This window comes from Aythya ferina (genome assembly GCF_964211825.1).
Source record: "Aythya ferina genome assembly, chromosome: 14".
NCBI lineage: Eukaryota > Metazoa > Chordata > Aves > Anseriformes > Anatidae > Aythya > Aythya ferina.
Genome location: NC_140312.1, coordinates 11,905,132 through 11,930,406, shown reverse-complemented (window position 1 = coordinate 11,930,406; position 25,275 = coordinate 11,905,132). Strand labels below are relative to the sequence as shown.

General features: G+C 39.5%; 1 protein-coding gene across 5 annotated transcripts in view; it reads right to left on the bottom strand.

The window, feature by feature from the left end:
* Nucleotides 1–2,782: 2,782 nt before the first annotated feature.
* Nucleotides 2,783–25,275, bottom strand: part of LOC311444612 (protocadherin alpha-C2-like) — a 147,905-nt gene continuing 125,412 nt past the window's right edge. For 4 of the 5 annotated variants that reach the window (XM_084535893.1, XM_084535895.1, XM_084535891.1 and 1 more), the window contains one exon: nt 2,783–5,181. In XM_084535893.1, the coding sequence (XP_084392019.1) occupies nt 4,871–5,181 (311 nt within the window). In that variant the 3' untranslated portion in view covers nt 2,783–4,870. The remainder of the gene's footprint in view (nt 5,182–25,275) is intronic. The other variant, XM_084535894.1, reaches the window with a different exon arrangement.

Here is a 25,275-nt window from a genome sequence, read left to right as displayed (position 1 = left end):
ATTGCTTGGAGTCCTCAGCCTGTCCTTTCCAGGGCACATAACTGCTTTATACAGATAATCCTCTATGTGATGATACCAAAAATATTGTTCAGTTGTTCACTCATTTCTCCTTCAAAGACATTTGAAGGAAGAAAGCAAAGGATTTCAGTATACACTTATTCACCAAAGACAAACTTCTGATGAAAGTGATACTTCTGCACATTTACAGGGACTTTAAGAGAATGTGGGACTCTTGGCACTATCTTAGAAAAAAAGTATCTGAGTCAAGGAACAGGCAGTAGTTCTCAAATGACTAAGTAACAGCAAAGCTGAGGAACCAGTTCCTTCTTTAGGACTCAGATGAGTGCCTTCATGAGGGCCTGTCTTAAGGAGCCACAAAACTGCTGCTAGGGGAGAATTGGATAAGGGAAGAAAGATTGCATATGGTTTATTTTACTCAGATGTTGACACAAACTTGGCATGAAAGTAGATTAAGATAAGCAAGACCAATTATGTAAAAGGCAGTGATTGACTTTACGTTTTAAAAATGCAATTACAGTTTAAGAATGGGTGATTTCAGAGAGACAGAAAGTTCTAACTGAATTGTTTGCTGGAATGAAGCTGGAAGAATTCCTGAAGCTGGAGTCATTTTGTACCTAAATATGTTGTATGTTGTATGTATAAGGGAGATAATAATATGAGTTTTCCTGGAGGAAATATTATTTATTGGAATTTTGAGATTTTCATGCACCAGAATGGGCAGATCAAATTTTTGACCATCCAACATGAATTATATAAATTGTGGTCACTGTGTCATGTAGTAATAACCACCATTCTATAAAGGTATCTTACTCACAATTCCCCCGGGAAAAGGTCAATTAACTATACAAGGACTTTTTACAAAAATAGAAGTATTTCTTGAAACACATCAAGTGACTGAAGAGGAGAGGGGAACTAATGACGACCCTAAAGGATATCACAGATGACTTCAATTAATTCCATAGTAGATTTTTATGTCTGAAACTTGGAAAATATACTTTGGGTTCTACATTCTTTCCCTTATGTAAGATCATTGGAAAACTTTAATTGGAGCCTCATCCTCTGATGTTCTATGACCCAAATTCTGAGCTTCTGCTCAAGAAACTGCACAAGACTATGTCTTAGATGCCTAATGTAAAATGAGGTATCTTCTCAACAACAGCATGTAATTAATATGAAACATATGTCAAACTTAATCATTATAAAAGCCCAATGGTTTTGGCCACCAATTTTGTATGCATAAAAACAGACTTCTGAAGACAACATGCTCACAGATAACATGTAGATTCTGAGAGGAATCAATTGTTCAAGTGATTAAAAAAAAAAAAGTCCAAAATGTTAACAAAGTCTGCAATGTATTTTGGTTTGCTAACTTTATTGACAGTAGAAGGATAAAAGAAACTTTAGTTTCTTGATTCTTGTAGGCTATGGCCACCTCTGTTCCTCATTTCTTATTGAGTGTTATTGAAACAGTAATGCCTGATGCTCAGCCAAATGTATTACCCTCATTATGATGTGTAACCCATAGTCCTCCAAAGGCACTTCATGCCATGTGTTCGTCCTCTTCCTGGACATCCAAAATCAAGGATGACAATGGTATCATTTGCATGCTGGTTTTGAAATATACAAATGTCACTTAAGACATCTCAGTATTCCAGTTGCACTGGAGGGTTCATACATGGAAAAATCTTTAAAAAAATCTAGCGAAGCACTTGATTCCATCTTCTGAAAGCACAGAGCACATCTGTGCAATGCACATTCCACTTTTGCAATCCAGCCTCTTTTTAAACCTTTCCAGCAAGAACATCTACTTTCTTATTCCCTGACAATTTTTTTCTCTGTTCCATCACACCTTCATACTGAGGTCCTTGCATTCAGACATCATGTTTTTCTCTACCAGGCTATGCTAGCATACAGTCCTCCTGCAGTAATCACAGAATCATATAGGTTGGAAGAGACCTCCAAGATCATATAGTCCAACTTCTTACCTAACACTAACAAGTCCTCCACTAAACCATATCACAAAGCTCTAAATCTAAATGTCTTTTAAAAACCTCCAGGAATAGTGACTCAACCACTTCCCTGGGCAGCCCATTCCAATCACCCACAATGAAGCCAGCATTGGTGAATATACTTTTGTGTAAGAACAGGCAAGTTAGAGGCATACTGCAGCTCCTGATTTCTTCTGATAGAAGAAAGTGTTGGAAACTATTTTGGTAAGACCAAGGATGAAAAATGAGTGAATCCTTTTGTCTTATATAGAGGAAAATACAAGTACTCAAAAGAAATATATTCAATTAAAATCTAAAAATAATCAAATGCAATAGATTCCTGTACGAGTTAAATCTTTGAGGTGGATTTTTGCCAGAGGAGTTGAGGACAACTGCTTTATGACCTACACTTAAGTACAACAGTATCCTGTGTTTTGAAGTTATCACTGTAACTCCAGTTTAAAAACATTTTGGGAACTGTTTTATTAATCACCAAATGTAAAAAACAAAAACAAAAACAAACAAACAAAAAAAACATACGCACACACACTAAAAAACAAAAACACCACCCTAAGTCTAAATTTACATGCATAGCACAGTTGCATATCCTTTTCAAGGCCAAATTAAAGAACAGCTCCCTCCCCAAATCTTAAGCTCTTCCCTCTCAGCAAGCCTTTAAAACTTAGGGATCCTCTTTCTCAAGCAGCATCTTTTTTATTGCCATTAAAACAAGAGTGGTAGCAACAGAAAACTAGATAGACCACATGAGGCCATTGCTGGTTCACATTTTGAGGTATTAATTCTTTTATTAGTGCTTTACCATCCGTGATGTTTTAAGACTTGCAGCAGACTTTTAAATGAATAGGAATTGACCTGTTCTGAACTGTCAGCAGTTTGGAAACTTAAAACATCCAGGACATGTCTCAAGGAATCCAGTTACTCTCTTTGATCCTAGATTAAAAGGACTGTTTGAAATTTTAGAGCTATGTAGTTTTCACATGGCTCCAATTAATGCGACACTTGAGCTTTATTCTGTGAATGTACAATGATGTAGAAAACTCTTTGGAATTCCCTCATCTGCTATATTCTTTTTAAAAATACATGTATTAGTTTTAGATCAACATCTTCAATCACATTCAGAACTCCATCCTATCCTTAGGTTTTGTAATTCACAGAGCTTTAGCTTCACAGGTTATTACCAATAAATCCCAAAATGCATGCATGGATTGATTTAAGAAAGATATTTTACTTGTGTTTCATACACACACACACAAAAAAAAAAAACCTGATAATCAACAGTGGCTTAAAAAATTAACACTACTTCACTTTTTCACAAGTGTACAAAAAAAGAAATAATGAATTTACATTCAACGGTAAAGCTTAAAGTCCACTCTAATAATAGTTGCATTGACATTCACATACACAAGCACAGAATAAATATTTCAGGATTCTTATAAGAGCATACAGCATACATACAGTACTTGAATTTTACATAAGAGTGTTAGTAGGGTCAGAAATTCATAACCGCATAGAAAAAGTAAAATTAAAATCAGAAAAGGTTGTGTGGGAGGTAACACCAAGGTACTGCACAGAACTAGCAGGTTATATAAATCCACTTGTGTGAGGAGTTTTCTTCTCCTTCATATTAGGACAGTTTCTTTGCAAAGGTGTATTCAAAGTGCAGATTAATGCAAAAAAAAAATAAAATATTACTGTATTTATTAATACATGCAAGAGGCAGCCCCCAAGTGACCCGACAGAATAAAGCTGTTATTGGCAAGTGGCCGATATAATACAGATGTTTCAGGCAATTTTTCTAAAGCACTTTAATAGCAGCAATCATAATTTATAATGGCTCTAGACTGACTTCTGTTTGGGTTAAAGGGCATCATATTTCTTTAACATTTACAGCTATATTTCTTTATAAATAAATATCTCAAATAACAAATAGCATAGTTAACATTTATTTTTTCCTCTCTTTTGCATAAGTGTCGTGGAAAAACTCTGACTTTTTCAGAGACATTATGTGCAAAATAATGTTAGAGTTGCAACAGGGACACAGAGCATCACAGTCAGTTACATTCCTGGGATGTCAGCCCAGCCCTTCTTATTCTCACAGGGCTAGCCTTGCCAGGGTAATGTAGGGCTTTAAAGGACGATTTTCCCAATGGCTTGCTTGGTAGAGACATAAAATTTATGTCATCTTAAAGAGCTGTAAATGTGAAGTTTTATTTTCAGGAGTGTGTAAAATACATCATGTATAGGGCTCAGTATTCCCACACAGTGATTTCCTAAGGTTTGAAAAGTCTGGTCATCTTTCAGACATTTCCTCCCCAGCCTGAACATCTTTGAACATGTATGTTCATTAGGTGTTTACTTTGTTGCATATTTACCAGCTCTTCTTGCGTCTTATAACCTGGTCTCATATCACCTAGCTGACATCTGCACACAAAGATTTCCAATCAGATATAGGGTGCACCATATTAAAACTTTTAAACCTGTCCTGTAAGTGTCATCAAGACAGGAGCACAGGAACCACAGTGCAGAGATTCCAACCTCTCACTGGCTGTACTGTGAAGATTCTCCTTTTCGGCGTAGGAGAAAGGAAACTTGTGTCTGCTTTTTAGATTCTGAAAACAAGCCAGAGTGGAGAAAAAGAGTTAACACCAGACTTAATAAAGCTTTTTAAGACAAAACCTGTTAAGAAATTTAGACAGACACTCTGAATTTCCTGCTGATTTTCTGAAGTCTGTACATACAGGAAATTTGTTAACAGTAGGAAGAAATTGGGAGTTGCTACATAGGAGAAATCTGCCATTATTACAAAAACTGGCTAAGTGGGTTCTTTCAGTATAAACCCCTCACTGATCACTGTTCTCAGTAGTGCTGTTGCCCTTTTCTTTTTTCTCCTGAGTCTTGTTTCCCTTCTTCTTTTTCTTCTTTTTCTTGGTCTCTTCCTTCTTGCCAAAGGTTATGAAGTCACTTTTGTCAATTTGGCTGTTTGGTGGCTCCTGCCGGATGGAGATGATTGCAGGAGATCCTGGGATAATGAATTTGTCTGGCAACTCACCAGGACCACCTTGTTTGGGATTGCCCGGTCCAAACTTAAAGGTCCAGCTGTTGCTGTTCACACCAGCTCCCACGGGGGGGGACACCTCTCCTGCCTCAGGTTCTGAAAAAGTCAAAAAACAGCAAGAAAAGCTTAAAACATCAGTACATACAAGCACTCAGTGAGTATCAGCTTCACGTTTGAAAGCTATGGCTTTAGCCTGGGTCTATGCTGACTCTTGGTGGCCTGGCTGCTCATCTGGGTGTTACTGGCTGGTTCATGTCCAGGCTGCTCAGTGCTAGCATGTGCAGATTCTCCCCACATATTGCTTTGGATCCCATGTTGTGCCTTGAAGTACAACTGTTCTCAGTGTTTTTTTTGAATTTGAAGTGCTTGAAATAAGAGATCACTATTTCATACAGGCAAAGATAAAGTGAAGTTCTATCCCCAGCTTTAGGCTTGCACTATGAAGCAAATTTTTAATTTTGCCTCCATGATTTTGCCATGATTGACCCAGTGAGATAGACATTTTTATGTGTGTTTCTCTGGCAAAGATATATATTGAGTATATAGCACAAAGAGATGCAACACAAATCAGGCTCTTCAATAGTCTTAAAACCTGCTTGCTTTCTTTCTTCTTAAACTCTGAAAATTATTTGTAATTTACATAACTCCAAAATTTGAATTGTACCAAAATATTCACTTTAATATATTATTTTAAGTACTTAAGTAACAAGGATTCTGACCAGGTGAAAGCTCAATGCTTGTGCATTGATCCTAAAGCCCTCCAATCTGATGAAAATGTTCTTATCTACATCCTAAAAGTGCAGCATTGACCTGTCCATTTGTAACACTACTAGCCATACATAAATTCTTGCAATACCACACAAACAATGCCAATCCCATGGATCTGGTTAAGTCTCGATATTGTGCTCTGCATCAGAGCTGTCCAGCTGAACAGGTGAAGATATCGAGTGGGTAAGAAGGGAGTGGGATCAGCATTGCTGCAAGGAAGGGTTGGGAAACTGTCACAGGAAGACTGCATATCCCTTAGAAGAGAAGGCTGGACACGGAAAGAAGAAGAAACAGAGAAATCCTAGGTCTCACACTAGTGAGAGATGGGGGAAGAGGAAACAAATCAGAAAATCTAGGTGGAGATCTCCAGTGTTTTGCGAGACCAGAGGATGCTATTCAGTAAACCTCAGCTGCTGACCGTTCTGCACCCCTGTAATAGCAATGAAAAATGTTGCACTTCCTTTAGCAACCACTTAATGAAATGAGCAGTATCTCCTGTATTTCTGATTCTTTCAAGACCCTTCATCTTCTGTAATGGTATTCATAGAATTTTCTATGTCATGAAATAAAGTGTATGTTGTGTGTAGACATAAGACTCTTGATTCAAAAGCTAAAAGACACATTTTACTGCTTGACAATCTTTTTCTCCTGCCTAGCAGAGAAATACAGTTCTGAAAAGCATGATTCTTATCATTTATTTCATACTTATGCAGTATGTCCATGTTACAGAGCCAAAGGAATTTGTATACTTGATACATCAGCACTGTCTCTGAGACTGTCTGTGTAATAGGTTTGTCATAGGCAATCTTTTTAACAGAGGTGATATGATTGTTTTTGCAATCTGATGTTTAATCAAGATTTACAAGAGCTTCTACAATTCTTTTTTCTCTAAGACTGCATTTGATGATGAGGATTTGACTTTATGTCAAATAAAGGAAATGCAGAAGTATTTCTGCATTTCTCCAGGAATGCAGAAGTATTTTAGTAACCTTAACCTAATATCCCTAGTGTAAAATATCTTTTTTGAAGTTATTATTAATGTGAAATTTCCTCTATTTTATCAATTGTAGCTTTTCTGAAAATTTCCTACGACCTTAACTTTCAGCTTCAGGGTGGTTTTTTTTTATGTTTCTTTTTGATAATGGAAATGTCCTAACAAGTCCTTACTTACTAAACACATTAATATGAAACAGCTTTCATTTCTGCTTAATAGAGTATTTTGGTCAAGTACCTTTCAGATTGCTTTTGTTTCTTTGAGACCATAAATTACAAAGGTGAACATCGTGTGTCTTGGTCTATTTCCAAATTATTATTCATTTGTCTCTTCAGCAATATAAAAAACTTGAGCTTTCACATCACACACAATAGATTAAGGCCTATTTGACAAATAATCACTTCTTCCTTCCCAAAAAGCCCATCCGCATTCATTTCAAACAACATTGGCCCAGACCCAATTCTCTTTTTCTGTTCCTGTCTGGAAAAACAGAACAGAACAAAACAAAGCCACAATCAAACAAAACAAACAAACAAAACACTGAAGGTGACTTCAAACCATTTTTGAACCATCCTTGCTGTGGCCAGTAGAAGCCCTGGAACAGTGAGTAGCCTAAAAACTGTTTTTAAGTTTTAGCGTTACAACAGCACTCAATGTACCTCATTGCCACCACTGCACAGCCAAAAAACATTTTTTGTTTTAACGTGTGCCAGTGTTATTTTTATGTGACCATATTCAGTTGGATATACAACATGAAGCAATGATAGTGGCTTAATATTATGCAATATTTACTTAATATTACCCAATTTACTACACAATTATGGTAACCTGCAAAAAGCATTTAAGAATAGAGGATATCCTCACAGTGCATTACCTTTTTTTTTTTCCTTGAATGAAAATCCTTGCCAGGCTAACGGGCTGCACGTACACTCCTGCATTACTGAAATCTAATTCAGAACAGGATATTGACCCTTTAATCTGGTTCTGCCCAGACAAATCCACTCACCAGATGAAGTCAGAAACATTTATCACAAATCCATCTGGTATAATGCATACAACCACAACAAACCCATGATATCAACCCCGCAATCAGGATTCTGTTCACCTGAAGACTAAGGGCTTGCCTGCATTTCTGTGTGTTTTTTTCTCCCCAGCCCTTGAATGTTTGTTGCCATACAAAGTAAGCATATTAATACTCCTTAATACTCACTAAGCCAAAGGAAACCAATTATCCTTACAGCAGTGTGGAGCGCTCACATACAAAAAGAATGAGACAGAACGTAATGAGTTAATAGCCATCATTTCCTAGCAATGGGGCTTCAACAGCCTCCTCAGGAAATTTCACTTCTGCTCGATTTACCTGGCAACATGTGCTTTTATCTGGATTGACAGGCTGGAAGGTCACAGTTCAGCTGTCCTAAGAGTGCTGTATGTTTAGGTATTTCAGATCAAGAATGAATGTCATGTACTACCTAGTTTCCCAAGCTCCCTTAAGCATCTCTTCTGTTTCCTATCAGCAGGAATTTAACAACAAAAAACTTTCCACTTGGATGCTACTTTGCATTTAACTAGATTAATTGTGCTTCTCTTGCATGTTTTCTGGATCTTATTAAATGCTTTAAAGTTACTAAATTTAGAGGAATATCTAAATAAAGCAAATTCCCCAGCCACTGAATTTAAAACATTAAATTTCTTCTGACAGCTACATAGGTGGTTGTTTTATTTTACCACATGGCTTACATAAAAGTGCAAAGACTGGCCATTTCTTGGCATAAATCAAAGGATTACTTTGGAGACTTTCCCCTTCACCTCTTTGCCTTTTTCTCAAGGAATACCGCAGTCTTCATGTTGAATAACCAAATGATTAATTTTTAAAATGAGTGCATGTAGCAGAACTCAAAATCTAGGCTGCACCTGCACCTCCTGATGCTTCCTTGCCTGTGTGTATGCACACTAAAATGGAAAATGAACTTTTCACCCCTTCCATTTTTTCATACTATCGAAATAAAAATGTCTCAGTGGACTTTAAATGGAATCTACAACTTCTGAGATTGAGGAATATGAATCTCATTGTAGTCCATGAATTCAGTTGTGGGGAAAGGATTTTTAGGTTGTCTTTCAAAATACTTCTTTTTCTGTCCAGTAACTGTTACCTGAAATGCACAGACAGACCTGGATGCAAAAGAAAAAGAAAAAGAAAAAGAAAAAGAAAAAGAAAAAGAAAAAGAAAAAGAAAAAGAAAAAGAAAAAGAAAAAGAAAAAGAAAAAGAAAAAGAAAAAGAAAAAGAAAAAGAAAAAGAAAAAGAAAAAAGAAAAAGAAAAAGAAAAAGAAAAACCCAAATCCTAAAATCACACAGCTGAAAGCTTGAACCATTAGAATATGGTGTCTAGCTAGTTTTTTCTTTTCCAGAGTCAATTACAGGTCATATACGGTAGCCCTCCACCTCTCACAGGGCTTGAAAAACATACAATCACAGTCAATAAACAGGTGTTCAAGTCCTATTTGCTCTGAAACCACCTGATTTCCTACACACTGATAGAAAGCATCATGCAGGTGGTATAGGCTTTATGGTCCCAGAAAGGAAACAGGCTGCAGGTGAGATATGTCAACCCACTGAGCACGGAGCATCTTGTGTGCTCCAGGCAGTCCTGGTCTCAGCAGGCAGGTTTGTCAGAGGTACCTAATTCTCCCAGTGCCCTGGGCAGGGAGCCCATGTACCTACTACAAAGCATGGGGTCTCCAAAAGTGAGCCCATGGACACTGTAGGCATCTTTTTTTCTTCTTCTTCTTTTTTTCTTTTTTCTTTTTTTTCTTAGATGTGATCCTCTTCCTAACTTTTGCCACCAAAACAGTAGGGATCCAGTCTAAACTGGCTAATATACTTTTCACTATAAAGAGAGACAGACATACTCAGAAGGCAGTTCAACTCATCTTAAACACCTATTTGTAGCTGCATTGAATTTTCTTTGCTCCTTTCCTCTTTCTGCTGGAGTTGTCATACCTTTGCTTCCTTAACTACAGATAAAGACTGGACAGCCAGTATAAACTAGACAGTTGTGTTCTGGGTAGCTAATGCAAAATGAGATTAATTCCATGCTTGGAAGCAAGCTAAGCATGGCTCAGGGCATGTTGTACTAATGACAATGCCAGAGTGTTAAAAAAAAAAAAAAAAAAAAAAAAAAAAAAGTTTGAAACTAATCTCTTTAACAGTGACAGCCACAAAAAAAATCCTGCACAACTATCTGCAAGATAAGACCACTTTCTCAGCCCTAATCCATCCATAGGATTCTCATGCTCGCAGGCATAGGCATCCTCTGTTTAGAAATACCAGAGAAAGATCTGCCATGTTGTGATGGTGGCACCATTTCCACCTCTTAGAAGACTGTTTTAGTTATGACTGCAATGGCACAGGTACAGCTTAGTTCTTAAGTGACACTCTGCTGCAAAATTCCAAAGTACAGGTCTGTCACTGAGATTTACAGTGCTGTCTTTCCAAAGGCAGCATTTGTGAATTCACTCAATTGAAGGGTTGGCATATACCAGCTTGTAAAACCACTCAAGCTCATATGTAAGTGGAACAATGTTGAAATGCTGAGTGATGGGTACAAACAGCCTGAAATTGAGATGTCTTCTAAATGTAGGGGTAAAACGCCTGTTCACAGGACATGGCATCTCTTAGCTCACAAATCAATAGCCCATCAAGCCTAGACAAAAACTGCAGTTTCTATCTCACTAACTTTTTTCTCTCCTTTGTGGGGAGTGCATGTGTTTTCCTCCTGTCCTTGCATAGCCCCACAGCTACAATCTGGTGTTTATTAGAAACAGGTGGTGTTCACTCCCATAATGTGAGCTGGCCACATATCCTGAGTGTCATGTACATCGTCTCTACCTCCTATGCCTCTGCTTCTTTCTTAAAGAACCGTTGTCAGAAGGCCAGCTTGTGTTAGAACAGATGTGCCCTGCTCAAGGGGAAGGAACGAAAAGAATTTTGTGCAGCTCTGTCTCTCTGCAGAGACATTTTTGACTGTGTGATGTCCTCGGCCAAGACAGCAGCTTGCTTTGTGTTCACTGCTTTGTCTCTGTCTTAAAAATTTTGGTGGCTCATGGACATAGAAAATCATTAGACAAAAGCTTTCAATTAAACCATCAATTATTATTAAATTCAAAGGAAACCTTTTAGATTTTTTTTTTCTTTCCTAGCTACCAGAACATGTCAACTAAAGCTGCTGCGAGACTAGGAATAGAGGAATAGTCCATCATTAATCACAGACCCTTCTGTCCCCAGGTCAAAGTAGCAACACGCATTAATTAAATGAATTTATTTAAAATTGAGATCAGGCAATAAGCAGGAAGCAAACTGCAGAGAAAGCTAGTCATTAACCTGATTTCTCCCTTCCCTGCCTCCTCTGCTGATGCTGTACTGGCTGCATTTTCTGCCTCTGGCAGGCTTAATGAATATTCATTGTTATAAAGAGCCTGACATTCTGCACTGATTCTGAAGCAGCACATCAAATGCAAACAGTGTGCACTGAAAAACCCTCCCCGTGTCATTTGGAGAATCTCTGCAGACATTTTGACTTCAGTGATCATCCCTAAGCCTTTTTGGGATTAAAAAGCCCATTTAATCTTTTTTTTTAAACAAACAAACAAACAAACAAACAACAACAACATAAAGCAAGCAAAAATCCATCAGCAGCATGATAAAATTATATATTGAACTAAAAGGAATGGAAATGATTCAGCCAGAACAAAGTTTGAACTGTTTTAACTATCGGTTCAGCAAACAATCCTGTCCATCTCTAAAGACAATGCTAATTTGGAATCTTAAAGGAAAAGCAAATAAATAATTCTTACTTTCTGCCCTCCCATCTGTTTGACCTGTTCTGCACTAACGACTCATAGACGGGAGGAATGAACAAAAGGTAATCTTTTCCCCACTGAGGGGACTGTAGTTTTAGTCCACTGCTTGACTTTAAAGTCAGTAACATTAAACAGGGTAATTATAGCACATATGCTGTGGGAGATCCATAACCCCCCACTGCTCCAACATCCAGCTGCAAAGCAGGGGGTAGGCATGGGATGACTTCCAGCTCAGTCTCATGTTACTGTCCATGGTGACACTTATTTTAAGTAAAATTACCTGTCTCATTATAAGAAAGTAATCTTACATCACTTTGTGTTAAAACAATTGTCTCAGATACCAATTAGCTCTCCCTGCATATTACGAGATATGTGAAAGCAAATACTGATCTGCTGACTACACAGCCTGTGCCAAGAGCACAACACACAGAGCAGCCTCAAGCTCCTCTCACTCTCTTACCACAAAAAAAAAGACTTTTCCTCCTATGAAAACATCAGCCTTCTTAGGTAATATCCTTCTACTGCTGTAACTGTGCTGTCTTGCTTCCACAGATAGAAACTGTTTGAGAAAGCAGCTAGCTGTCCTTGCTCAGGACCCATTTTAAGGCTTTCCTCACCAAAATGAGGACTACACATGTCTGCTGCATCACTGCGTCAGCATGTACACAAGCCCAGGCTTCTCCATGTCATTCTGCCAGTCTAATCAGATGCTGGACTCTGGGAGTTACAGCATATGAATGTTTATGATGCATTGCAAAGATTTTTAGGGTAAGACAATGCCTGCAATCTACAGTAGATGGATTTTTATTTGAGCATTTCAACACATCTGTGCCCAATAGTGATCATTTTTCACAAAACCATAGAATGGATTGGGTTAGAAAGGCTTAAAGATCACCTCGTTCTGTCCCACCTACAATGGGTAGGAACACCTCCCATCAGCCCAGGCTGCCCAAAGCCCCATCCAGCCTGGCCTTGAGCACTTCCAGGGATGGGGCATCCACAGCTTCTCTTAGCAACCTGTTCCAGTGCTTTCATAGTGAAGAATTTCTTCCTAATCCAATCTAAATCTATCCCCTTTTAGATTAAAATTGCTACTCCTTGTCCTGTCACTAAAATCCATGATAAAGAGTCCCTCCCCAGCTTTCCTGTTGGCCCCCTTTAAATGTTGGAAGGCCACTATAAGGTCTTCCCAGAGCCTTCTGAGAAAGCTGGGATTATTTAGCCTTCTCTATTCTCAACCTTTTTTCATAGAAGAGGTGCTCCGGCCCTCTGATCATCTTCACGGCCCTCCGCTGGACACACTCTGATAGGTCCATGGTCCATGTCCTTGTGCTGGGGGCCCCAGAGCTGAATGCAGCGCACCAGGTGGGGTCTCACGGAAGTGCAGTAGATGAGGAGAATTGCCTCCCTCAGCCTGCTAGCTACACTTTTTCTGATATAGCCCAGGACACAGCTAGCTTTCTGAACTTTTAAAAGTTCTTAGTTTAAAACAGACCAAAAAAAATATAATAAAAAAAGTTTATTTTCATCTTATAAATGCACTGTAAATATACATGGGCAGACAGAGCACCAGCCATCCTGTCGTTGTTTTAATGCGTTAAGGTAAAAGGGGAGAGAGTACTGCAGGAACAACGCACTCAGTGCTGGGGGGCTGCCATGCCCCTGCATACCTGGAAAGGGAGCGCTGAGGTGGTGGGGGCAGCAGCCAGGGCCAGCCCAGCCCCTTTCCCCTATTTCGCCTCTCTGCCCCCTCAACTCCCCCAGCTCCCTCCCTCCTATTCCTCCAGCCACTGCCCCTGGAGCCCTGCCAGGGGAAGCCAGAGGGTGCCGGGGGCTGCTCCTTGTATCCCCCTCTGCAAAAGCGTTTCCCAGATACCTCAGTGGAGCTCTCAGTATCATGGGCTCAACAATTTAAAATCCAAAATATCTGAAGTTGCCACTCTCTTCCAGGTAAGAAGTTATTTTGCTACATTTGTTGTGTTGAAAAGCCAGTATTGTATTCTAACATGCTTGTTGAGAAGAAAGTGATACAGACTTCAGCTTGAAGAGTAAAACCAATATTAGTGTCTGCATTTTGATCACACAGTTGTTTATCACTTATATACAGCAGTGATTCCAGTGTGATCACAATCATACTTAAGAGCTGTTACAGTTTACCTTGTGAATTGTTTATAATTCTGGTAATTGGTCTGATAGTAAACCAGCTTCCTAGCAGCTATTAAGGGCAAATACATCCTTCACTACATGCAAATATAAAACCAGTTCATGGATCTGAAACAAAACAACCCAGAAATCTGGAAAAGGAAATGCAATGGAAAGCTTAAATTTTGTGTATAGACTCCTATTTACCCATATCAGCTCTAATTTCTTTTGAAGTATTTTTCATTTCCTGCTGTGACCACGTGCTTATTGAATTGACACAATGGGCCTGCATAGTTTATTGCAAATGAGTCCAGCACGACTCTCTCTGCTCTAAGAGAAACTCAGACAGGAAGTAATTCATACAGGTGGAGGCAGGAAAGGCACCAAGGCAAGCTCAGCTTTGTTCTGTGTTACTACAGGAAGATATACATGTAAGACCTTCCACCTTCCATTCCACATTATAGATCAATGGAGAACCAGAAAATTGTATAGGTGGAGTTCAGTAAAGGAGGACTGAGCTTCCACTACAGAAAGAGTCACCTTAGGTGAACACAAAGAGGAAAAAATTGTGAGTCCTATGGATAGAGTTCCAGATGGCCTATAAAAATGTGGAACTCCGCACAAAATCCGCTGTCTATGGGGATTCATGGCTTTTTGTCACCTTCTTGTCAAACCTGATGTTATGTAGCCTCCTCAAATGCACTGAACTGAACATATTAGAGCAGCAAACAGCTGCCCAGGCCTCTGCTGATGGCTGACTTTAGGACTGCTAGGTGACACATCCCAAAAATTTGGACTTAAAGACAAATCTGTAAAAACTGTGATGTCTGAATTGTGGCTCAAACCTCACTCTGGATATGACCAGGATAGAGGTGGCATCCTGACTGTTTTCAGATGACTGGTACAGTGGGGGGGGGGGTGTTGGCTCTGTTTAGAAAATTGAAATATTGCAAAGAGAACAAAAGACATTTCAGAAGACAAAGCTCCAAACAACAGGAACAGATCTTTGCACTGCCTATTCTGTATACAACAGGTCCACAGAGCATCCAAAATCCTGCTGTGAAGGTGAAAAGGAGGACACATTTGCTGGCTGGTACTGCAGCGTGTAACTGAGATCTGCAGGCAACCACCACTTCTGTTTGCTGCCTAGAACACAGATACAATGGTCATATGGTCACCTCCTGCCACTGGAGGCCACTACTCTGCTTCTATGGGGTGATCACAGAATCACAGAATCGTCTAGGTTGGAAGAGACCTCCAAGATCACCTAGTCCAACCTCTGACCTAACAATAACCAGTCCTCCACTAAACCATATCACTAAGCTCTACATCTAAACATCTTTTAAAGACCTCCAGGGATGGTGACTGTTACACAGTATGGAACTACAGCCACCACAGCCATGTTCTGCCTTAGCCTTTACCTCTGTGGCTGGCTGTGATTGCTTCCCCAAAGAAGGAAAATTTCAGGTCAGGGATCTTCAGGTTATCTGAAGGCAGGATTAGATGTTCTCTTGGCATTGGATCTCCTTGTCAGGAATAGCTTGTTTTGAATTGTGTCCACCTTACAAAATGAACACAAATGAAAGCAAATTCAGCTGAATTTGGTTCCCTTCCACAGAACTGTTGACCACATACCAGTCTTTACAGCTGTGAAAACCTGCGGATAAACTGACTTTATCAGTCCATATCCCTGTTGGTGCAGAAGGAAGAAAGAGCCCAGCACAGCTGCCAAAGCCCAGTGCTAGGAGGTAAAAGAGAAATCCCACTTTATAACTGAACACAATTTATAAAAAGGCAGTAACTATGGAAACCTGCAGCATCAGTTTTAGTCTTTTGAATCAGAACCTAATTTTAGTCAAGTAATTGGATGATTGGAGTGGTAGTGAGAGAAAAAGGGACACATTTATTTCAGTACTTTCAGAGGCACCTATTTTAAACATGAATGAATGTGTGAGCTTCAGCACTTACAAAGGATAGCATAGTAATGGACACCTAAGAGGTGGTCTTAAAATATAACTTCTTTCTTTTTCATATCACCTACATTTAGCCTACAGATAGCCTTCTACAATGAGATGACTAGCTGGGTAGATGAGGAGACAGCAGTGGATGTGGTCTACCTTGACTTCAGCAAGACTTTTGACACTGTCTCCCATAATATTCTCATAGACAAGCTCAGGAAGTGTGGCCTAGGTGAGTGGGCAGTGAAGTGGATTCGTAACTGGATGGATGCCAGAGCTCAGAGGGTTGTGCTTAGCAGTGCAGAGTCTAGTTAGAGGCCAGTGTCCCCCAGGGGTCACTACCAGGTCCAGTGTTGTTCAACTTATTCATCAATGACCTGGACAATGGAATGAAGTGTACCCTCAGCAAGTTTGTTGATGACACAAAGCTGGGAGGAATGGCTGATAACCCAGGGGGATGTGCTGCCATTGAGAGGGACCTCAACAGGCTGGAGGCTTGGGCTGAGAGGAACCTCATGAAGTTCAACAAAGGCAAGTGTAAGGTCCTGCACTTAGGGAGGAATAACCCCAAGTACCAGTACAGGCTGAGGGCTGACCTGATGGAGAGCACCTCTGGAGAGAGGGAACTGGGAGTCCTGGTGGACAGCAGACTGACCATGAGACAGCAATGTGCCCTTGTGGCCAAGAAGGCCAACGGGATCCTGGGGTACATTTGGAAGAGTGTTGCCAACAGGTCAAGAGAGGTGATCCTCCCCCTCTCTCAAGCCCTGGTGAGGCCATACTTTGAGTTTTTGAGTATTGTGCCCAGTTCTGGGCTCCCCAACACAAGAAGGACATGGAACTACTGGAGTGAGCCCAGAGGAGGGCTGCAAAGATGATCAGAGGACTGGAGCACCTGTTGTATGAGGACAGCCTGGGAGAACTGGGCCTGTTTAGGCTGGGAAACAGAAGATTGAGAAGACTGCTCATCAATGCATATAAATATCTGAGGGGAGGATGTCAAGACAATGGAGTCAGTCTCTTTTCAGTTGTGCCCAGTGACAGGATGAGAAGCAATGGACACAAACTTTGTTGGACTCCATTATCCTTGTGGGTCCCTTCCAACTCGGGATATTCTATGATTCTATGAAGCACAGGAAGTTCCAGCTGAATATTAGAGGGTATTTCCTTACTGTGAGGGTGACAGAGCACTGGCACAGGCTGCCCAGAGAGGTTGTGGAGTCTCCTGCTCTGGAGATATTGAAAACCCGCCTGGATGCCATCCTGCGCAATGTGCTCTAGGTGATCCTGCTTGGGAAGGGGTTTGGACCAGATGATCTTCAGTGGTTCCTTCAAACCTCGGCCATTCTGTGATACAGACCTCAACCATTCCTCTTGGTTCCCATCCCACTAACCCAAAGCATTGTAATTCCCCAGCTAGATGACTGCAGTGTGAAGCTCTCTGCTTGGAACTTCCTTCCAGAAACCACGGAAAGCTTCAGAGAGTGGACAGTGCAATGTCTTGTCTCTAAAAGGCTGGAGGTGACTCCATGCTCTGAACATCAGAGTTGGAACCTGTTCCCTGGCTCCCTATGGATCTCATCACAAATAAAGATAATTTTACTACTATTTTGTGGATTACATTTGAAACTGGCCATTTCTCTAGCTGGACATTAAAGGAAAGAAAGGGTACTATTACTGTTTAGTTTGGTTTGGTTTTGTTATCCTCAAGGAATTTCTTCATTTCAAAAGCAGATTACACTATACAGGTGCATAAAATCTATTTAGACCTACAAAAACATTTAGCTGAGCTACTCTGACTAGTTTATCACTGAATCTCTATAAACTATGTCCTCCTCCAAAAGGCAGTTAACTAAACAGTTGGTCAGCAACCTGCTCTAAGAGGGGGGTGTTACCTTCCATTCTCCCTGTGAAGCTGAAGATGTTACAGGCCTCAAAACAGACTCTGCCAGCCACAGCACTCATTCCTTTCCCCAGTATGTATCTCACATAAATAGCTTGTTCTGTTTTACTGATATGAGATGAATGGAGCTAACAATATTTCATGCCAGCAAGAAAGGAATCTTAATTAAATGTGATGGATAACTGCTAATACAATATGATAAGCCTCCTGGATAAGCACACTACAAAATTTCTCTATTTTTCAGAATCATTCATTCTCCAAGAGATGGAAGTGACCTTGTGTAGGCTCCCTACATTCATTCTCCTACTGCTTGGCTCTTTCAAGTAGAAGCAAAGCTTATAGTTTAAGTACTTTTTCTTGGGCTGTAAATAAATCCAGATATTATCATCATTTATGGTCTTCTGGGGCTTTAAACCTTTAGAGGAGATTATTTTTGTACTGATGAGATAAACTAGACTGACTGCCCTGGGAGCTGGGAGTCTGGACCTACCATGTTGTGGCTACAAGCCTTCTACTTGTTTGCACTTCCCTGCAGCCAAAGGTGTCCTCTCTTAACTGAGAGGAAAGTACCTGCTTTAACTATATGATGAACCATATGATAAACACATCAACAGATGTGCATCTGTATAATCCTTCTGAATTTAATAGATCTGCATGAAGTTCTGCTCTGCCTGACTGTTGACAGCCAATTTGAATGCAACTATGAACCTCCTAATTTGTTCAATGCTTTATTCTACGTGATCACATACAATGAAATCACAAACTGATAGGTGATGTTCTGTAAAGGCCAAAATATATTTAATAGTGATTACTTGTGGGGGGAATAATGCACAATTACGTGCATGGAATATTAAGATATAATTATCTAAGTAAATGCGAGATCAAAGTTGGCAGTTACTTGAATTGGAGTGGAGGGCAGCACATCGCAATAGTCATTTTAAGAAAACTTGCTGATCCCTTCCATCACTGTCTCTAGGACTACACTTCCTCAAATGCTCATCAGATGGTCACATAAAGTGTCGGAGGCTTAACACTTATACTGTAAATAATAATCTGTATATAAAAGTGGGTAGAGTCAGTAGAATCATCTCCGTTAATGTTTGATTCCTGTAACTTTTTTTCAGAATAGTCCTCACAATCCCAGTTAATAAATGACCTACCTTGTATTTTATTAGTTTAGTTTTTGATTTTATAGCCCCAATCATGGTTTAAGCCAAGAATTGTTCCTTCAGTGGAACAACTGGAGAAATGGATCAGGCTTTTCTTCTCATTGAAAATGATGCTAATGAATTGCACATTTGTTAATTAACTCTCTTTCAAGAAAGGCACTGCTCAAACAGTTTTAGTAACACATCAGTTTTTTTTTTTTTTTGTATAATATGCCTGCCATTTCACTTTTCTGAAGGAAACAGTAAAAATGGAAGAACTGGCTTGAAATGCACATGATCAACTCTGGGAAATGAATTCATTAAATGTAATGGCTGTCTGAGAGCAAAGTAAGAAAAATGAACTTTATTTCTACATTATTTCCTAAAGGAGGCTGAATTTGAAAAAAATAATAATCTTGTCCTGATTAAATTTGAGAATATTCATGTTTCTTATAGCTGTGATTCTTTTAAATCAGAAGGCAGGGAGAAAATTAAACACAGACTGTATTTTGATTGATAGCATGGTTACTTTCATTCCAGGAAATGTGTCACATGTCTGGGTAACTAGGACAAGCAGTCAAAGAATAGAGACATTTAACAGCTCTTAGCAGTTGTGGAGGCTAAAAGGTGATATTATTGAATCCTTCACATGAAAAGGAATTTTAAATTACCATCTGTTAGGATCTACATATAGAAACACTTTAACACTGAATTAACCTTTAAACTTTTGTTTTCCCATTGTAACTGTGTGTATATACACACATGTGAATATGCAATTGGTCTCTGACTAGCAGACTGAGGGCTCTGCAAGGCTCTTCTACAGAAAAGAAACTAGTGATGATGGTACATGCACTGATATATTCTCTGCCTAAATTGTGGCTTGCTACTACCCACAGTAGTTTTGGACAAAGGTGAACATACAAAATACAGAGAGAATGGTTCTTTCAGGAACTCCAGGCCAAATCAGATGCTTACAGCTCAGGAACACTTCAAAGACTGATTTCTCATTGGAAAAATGAGGTGAGACCACTATTTGTAATTTTATGAGAACCATCTGCAGCCAGGGCCTCCTGTACTAGTCCTTGCACTTCCCAGACTGGACCAAGCCCTCTCCCAACACAAAGAACATCCCATGCCAAATTCGACCTTCCCAGCATCTTTCCTCAGTCTCACCACTACCAGGTCAGGTCATGGCAGAATGTGGGCTCATTGCATTATGAGGTCTGTATCTGGAATAGTAGCTTGGTGGGGATTGTGTCCCAACATGTTGTAATCCATACAGACCACTCAAGTCCACGGGGTTTGATGCACGATGAAGCTCATGCATCAGATCACATAATGCATGTTCCTGCCATACCAGGGAAAACTGTTCTCCCACTCAGGGATTTCAGGTGCCAAGTAAACCAGCTCACCAAACAGACCTCTACATCAGTTGACTACATTTGGTGTACAAACTGGCAGCAGCAGCAATTCTTTATTGCAAAGGTGTGAGACCAGCAGGGGAACCTTGCAGTTCTATAAAATGGGATTTTTGTCAGTTCTATCAATATATTCCTTCACAGGAAAGTTTTGTTGTTATTGTTGTTGCTGTTGTTGTTGTTTTTAAAAAAGCAACTTCTGCAGCAAAAGGCTATTGTGCCTGGGCAGCAGCAAAAGAAGTTTTTCGTTAATCTTAATATGCTTTGTCTCACTAAGCACTAGGTGTAAATGCCTGCAGTCTTCACATTTCTTCATATTGTCCTATGATCCATGACTGCAGCACTGAACTTAAGTGAAATGTAGTCCCTTCACACCAGACTTGAAGAAGAAATGGCTTGGGGTAGACAGCAGAAACACAGAATATGACAACAAGGAGGAAGAAGCTCTATTTATATCTCTTCTTGCTGACACATGGAAAAGCAAATACTTTATTCAAGCGTACATGTAGCTGCTCAGTGGCTGAAATTTCTGCAGTGGTTTATAGACTGGAGGAAGTGCAGTAAAAGCACATCTATCATGTACGAAGGAGAAATGACAGCAAAGAGATGCTTAAAAATGCTGTGTGTGATACAGTTCATTCTACTCATCAGAGAGGCACACGTTTATTACTTTCATATTTTATATTCATAAACATGTATGCATATTTACTGAAACTAGCACTAAATTTTAATACCTCTTCCTGTAAAAGCAGCATAATCCTGCATTCAGATCTTAGGCAAGCAGCTATTGACAGTTTTTGCATCAGCAATTATCTAATTTGTATCTTTAGTGAAACAACTCAGTGAACAGGCAAAAAAATTTGTATCTCTCTGTGGATGAGCAAATCTGCCTGTTATTAACAGCTGATGTGTCAGTCTTCAGAAGGGGACAATATATGGAGAGTTTAGGTTCAGTAGCAAATACTGATGTGACTCATATGGCCCTGTCTGGAACAAATAGCAGAAAAGAATTATCATGGGCTTACTTTTGGGGAAAGCTTTTCCTTTAACACATAAATATTTTTAGAGATGCAGATACAAATTATAAAAAAAAAAAAAAAAAAAAAAAAAAGAAAGAAAAAGTGAGAAGGGGGACAAACAAATTGACAACAAAATAACTGATTATAAATACTGAAAAGAAACTGTGAATTGCTCAGCTGCTTTTCACAGGGCCTCAGTCACTCACCAGCATATACCAAATGGTACCAGTTGGGATGATTTTTCCCATACTGAGGAAGCTGAGATAAACTCACTGATCCCAATCCATACAGGGACTCAAATTCACCTATTTGGACAACTATGTCTGTTCCTGTACCCAAACCCGCAGAGTTTTCTTAAGGCAATAAAAACTATTTTCCCCAACCATAATAACTCCGGAATCCGTTCATACACCTCCCAGACATCCTTCCCACTTCTTCCTCCTTAGAACCAGCTTTGTTTTAGTGTCTGTTTGCAGAAGCTGAACTGAATCACACTTCCTTTCACCTCATCTGCAGCGATCACTAGTCTCCCTGCAGGTTTTTTGCTCTGGGCAAAGCACAGAAGTTGCATTACTTAACAAAAACTATAAGCAAGTGGCACTGCTGTCATCTGCACACACTGAATAGAGTCAAGCTTGTCCCCTTGTGACTGTTGTAATCGCAATTCAATTATGTAAGAATATAAACTGCAGCCTGAGCTTTCTCATACAGCTTCTTCTGCCTGTGTGGGGTTTGTGTGTCTCCAGTCTTTGCACCATGTAATCTTGTCATGCCTGTTTATCCTGCTTATTCTCACAATATTTGTCACTATGTAAACATCAGTAGTTCTGCAATTATATGAGAACCTCAGGTTTCACAATGAAAAGGTTAGCTTTGCCTGTTCATGAAACAGAAAGCAAATAAAATAAACTTATTCTTTGTGTTACAAAAAAATATCATGTTTTTTAATACAATTTTTATTTGAGGTTTATGTTTTGAGTGTTTGGGATTGTCAGCATAGGACTGACCCAATGCAATTTCATGGTCTGTTTATTGTATCCTCTACTACATCATGCATTTAATAACAGGTGCTTTCCTGTACCCAGGCATCTGTGGCAAACAGAACGTGCCATGTAGAGCAACTGCTGAAGAGAAATAAACTGCTTATAGAAATTTAATTCCTGTCGATGAAGAGCTCATGTCTCTGAATCACAGAGCCGAGTAATCAATAATCACGGTCTGCAAGGCAGAAAAACACCTTATGATGGCTTCTTTCAAATCTGTGCACTGGTTTCTGGATTCTTTTTCAGCATTCCAGTATTATGCTCCTTCCCTAAAGGCTGTGTGGAGCAACTCTGTTATGCTGCATAACTGTATCTGGCACTTGACCTGAATATGCTTCTCCCGATTAGGCAGTGACATTCTCATCTGGAAGCTCCATTTGTACATAACGAACTATTATCTTAGCATAAAGGTGTACCCGAGTTATTCTGAAATCCCAGTTGAACATTTGCTAGGATGTGCTCTCTGCATCTCAAAAACATCAGTAATTACTGTAATTTGGGAGCTATCATCTCCAGACTCCACTGCAACTTATACCACCCAGCCTATGTGACTTGAAATGATGGGTCTGTGTGAAGAGTTGTGTGGGACTAACTTCCACACTGCAAATAACAGAGATTTTTTTCCTTACAACAACCTCAGAAGAGAAATAAGTAACACATAAATACAAAGCAGCTAGTGGCTTGCTAGACTTGATTCTTCCAGGTCAAAGATGACCTGCCTGGGTAGGTCTGCACAGGAGGGACAAATTCCTGCCAGCACTTGTCCTCTGCAAGTAAACAGGAGACCTCACCAACATGTGCAACCATTGGTCACTTTTCAGAAATACTAAAATATTGCTCCTATTTTGTGTAACTTTCCTGTGTTACACATTTTCACCATAAAAATTACACAGCCTCAGACCACATGTTCAGTATGTAAAAAAAAAAAATACAACACTTGCCACTTTTCAGAGTGAATAAAGGCCATTTAGAACACAAACAAGCCTTTCTTGTCTCCTCAGTTTCCCTGTCAAAGTAGAAGTACTTTATGCAGAGCCTCAAAGGCCACAAACTCAGTATCTGGCAGAGCAGAAAGCAAGCTCTTTCTGCTTGGAATACCTCCTCACCAGTTTCAATAAATAAGTCTTCACCAGTTTCAAGACTAACAGTCTTGGCATCTGAGCTGACCTTTAACCCATAAGGTGAGTCAAAAAAAAAAAGAAAAAGAAAAGAATTTTAAAAATCAAAGGAAAAGAAATAAAAACAAAATAATATTTAAACAAAGAGTTCAAGGAGTTTTTTGTTTTGCTTTGCTTTTTTTAATCAAGCGATATTTGGATGTTTAACTATTTATCTCTGTATATGGGACTAGTAATAACTAGCTTTGAAGCAACTTCTCAATTAAAATGTTCTGCCCAGCTCAAAGGAAAGGCTATTGCCATTAAGCCCAAAAGGCAATGCATAGATTTAATTACTCATTTCTTTGATCCCCATCCTGTACCTTAAATGGAACTGTAAGACGAGTCCAATGCAGTCTTTTCCACTTTTGCCAGAATCCATCAGAATATTACCCAAATGTCAGGCAGTAGTATCAAAGACTGCTGAAATGTTGGAAAAAAATAATAATAGTTTGGACATCTAGGCAGATTGTATCTCTAAGGGAAGACAATACTGGGCAACCCACACTCCATAGATGAGTTAGAAAAAATACGGGTAACTAGGACTCTCCAAACAGCATTTAAATTGCCTCACCACAGCCTCAGGGCTTTAGTTAACACAAGCAGGAACAGGTAAGAAGATGATTGGTCAACCCACATAAGGAGGGAACAGTCACTTGAGCAGTGAGCTCAATTCCTTTGCTTTCCACAGAAAGCACAGGCTGAACATACACCTAAGGTTTTCACTCATTCTGAGGATTTGGAAGAGAACTTGAGGCAGGATAACCTGTACATTTCAGTGCAAACAGAAAACAATGAGATTTCACATAAGTCCTGGTCTCATATAAGTCCTAGTCTAGGACTACTCTTAGAGCACAGGATGTAGCGGTACACTGTGTGTTAGATGAGTTCAGTGGTTCACAGATACAGTCAAGAAGGGCATGCCAAGGCAAGGCTAAGACACCTAGCCATAAAGAGCCAGTCATCTGTCTGCTGGGACTGAAATTCCCTATGCTTGGAAAGGAATCCCTGAGGGTAACAAGGCCACTACAGCTTGGTGAGAAGAAGCAGCAAAATCTTTGGTTCAGAGAGAACAAAATCTAATTATGTCCTGTGCTCTCCATGCAGATCTTCTGTCCACTTTTTCAAGTAAATAGCAGGATTACAGAAGAAATTTTGTGGACATGTAGATGGAGAATTCACCAGATGTGAGGGACTAATATACAAGCATCTTCTCTATACTGAGAAATCATCAGAAAATGTGTAGCTGAAAGGATTAATAGCACAGTAAATAGAGGGGGTGCAGGCAGGAACTCTGCTGATTATATTTTTTTTAATTTTTCAAGAATTTGGTCTTCATTGTCTACCTGCATTTCTCTAATATTTTATCTGCTCTTTTCTTCTGTTTTTATCTGGCTTTGGATTGTCATTTTTGTCTTGTGGTTGGGTGTTGGTTTTTTTTTGTTTTTTTTTTGAGTAGCCCCAAAGCTGAACAAGAAAGCCAGATGTGCTGACTGCTGCAATGCTAATCCATACTTTAGGCTATGCACAAGCAAACGACGGAGCACAATAGGGAGAAGTGTTCAGTATTTTTCCAAGTTTACTGGAATATGCAGGGGCAATACATGTACATTCAAGTACAGGGTAGATGTAATCCACCTGTATCTCCCCTCTAATTTCAGAGACCATAGTCTCCACTGCTGGAGTTCTTCGATCTTCATGCAGATATCTATTCAATATTCTAGTTCATAAATGTATTTCAAAAAATAACTTATTTTAGCAGAATTAACTCTGTCAGGA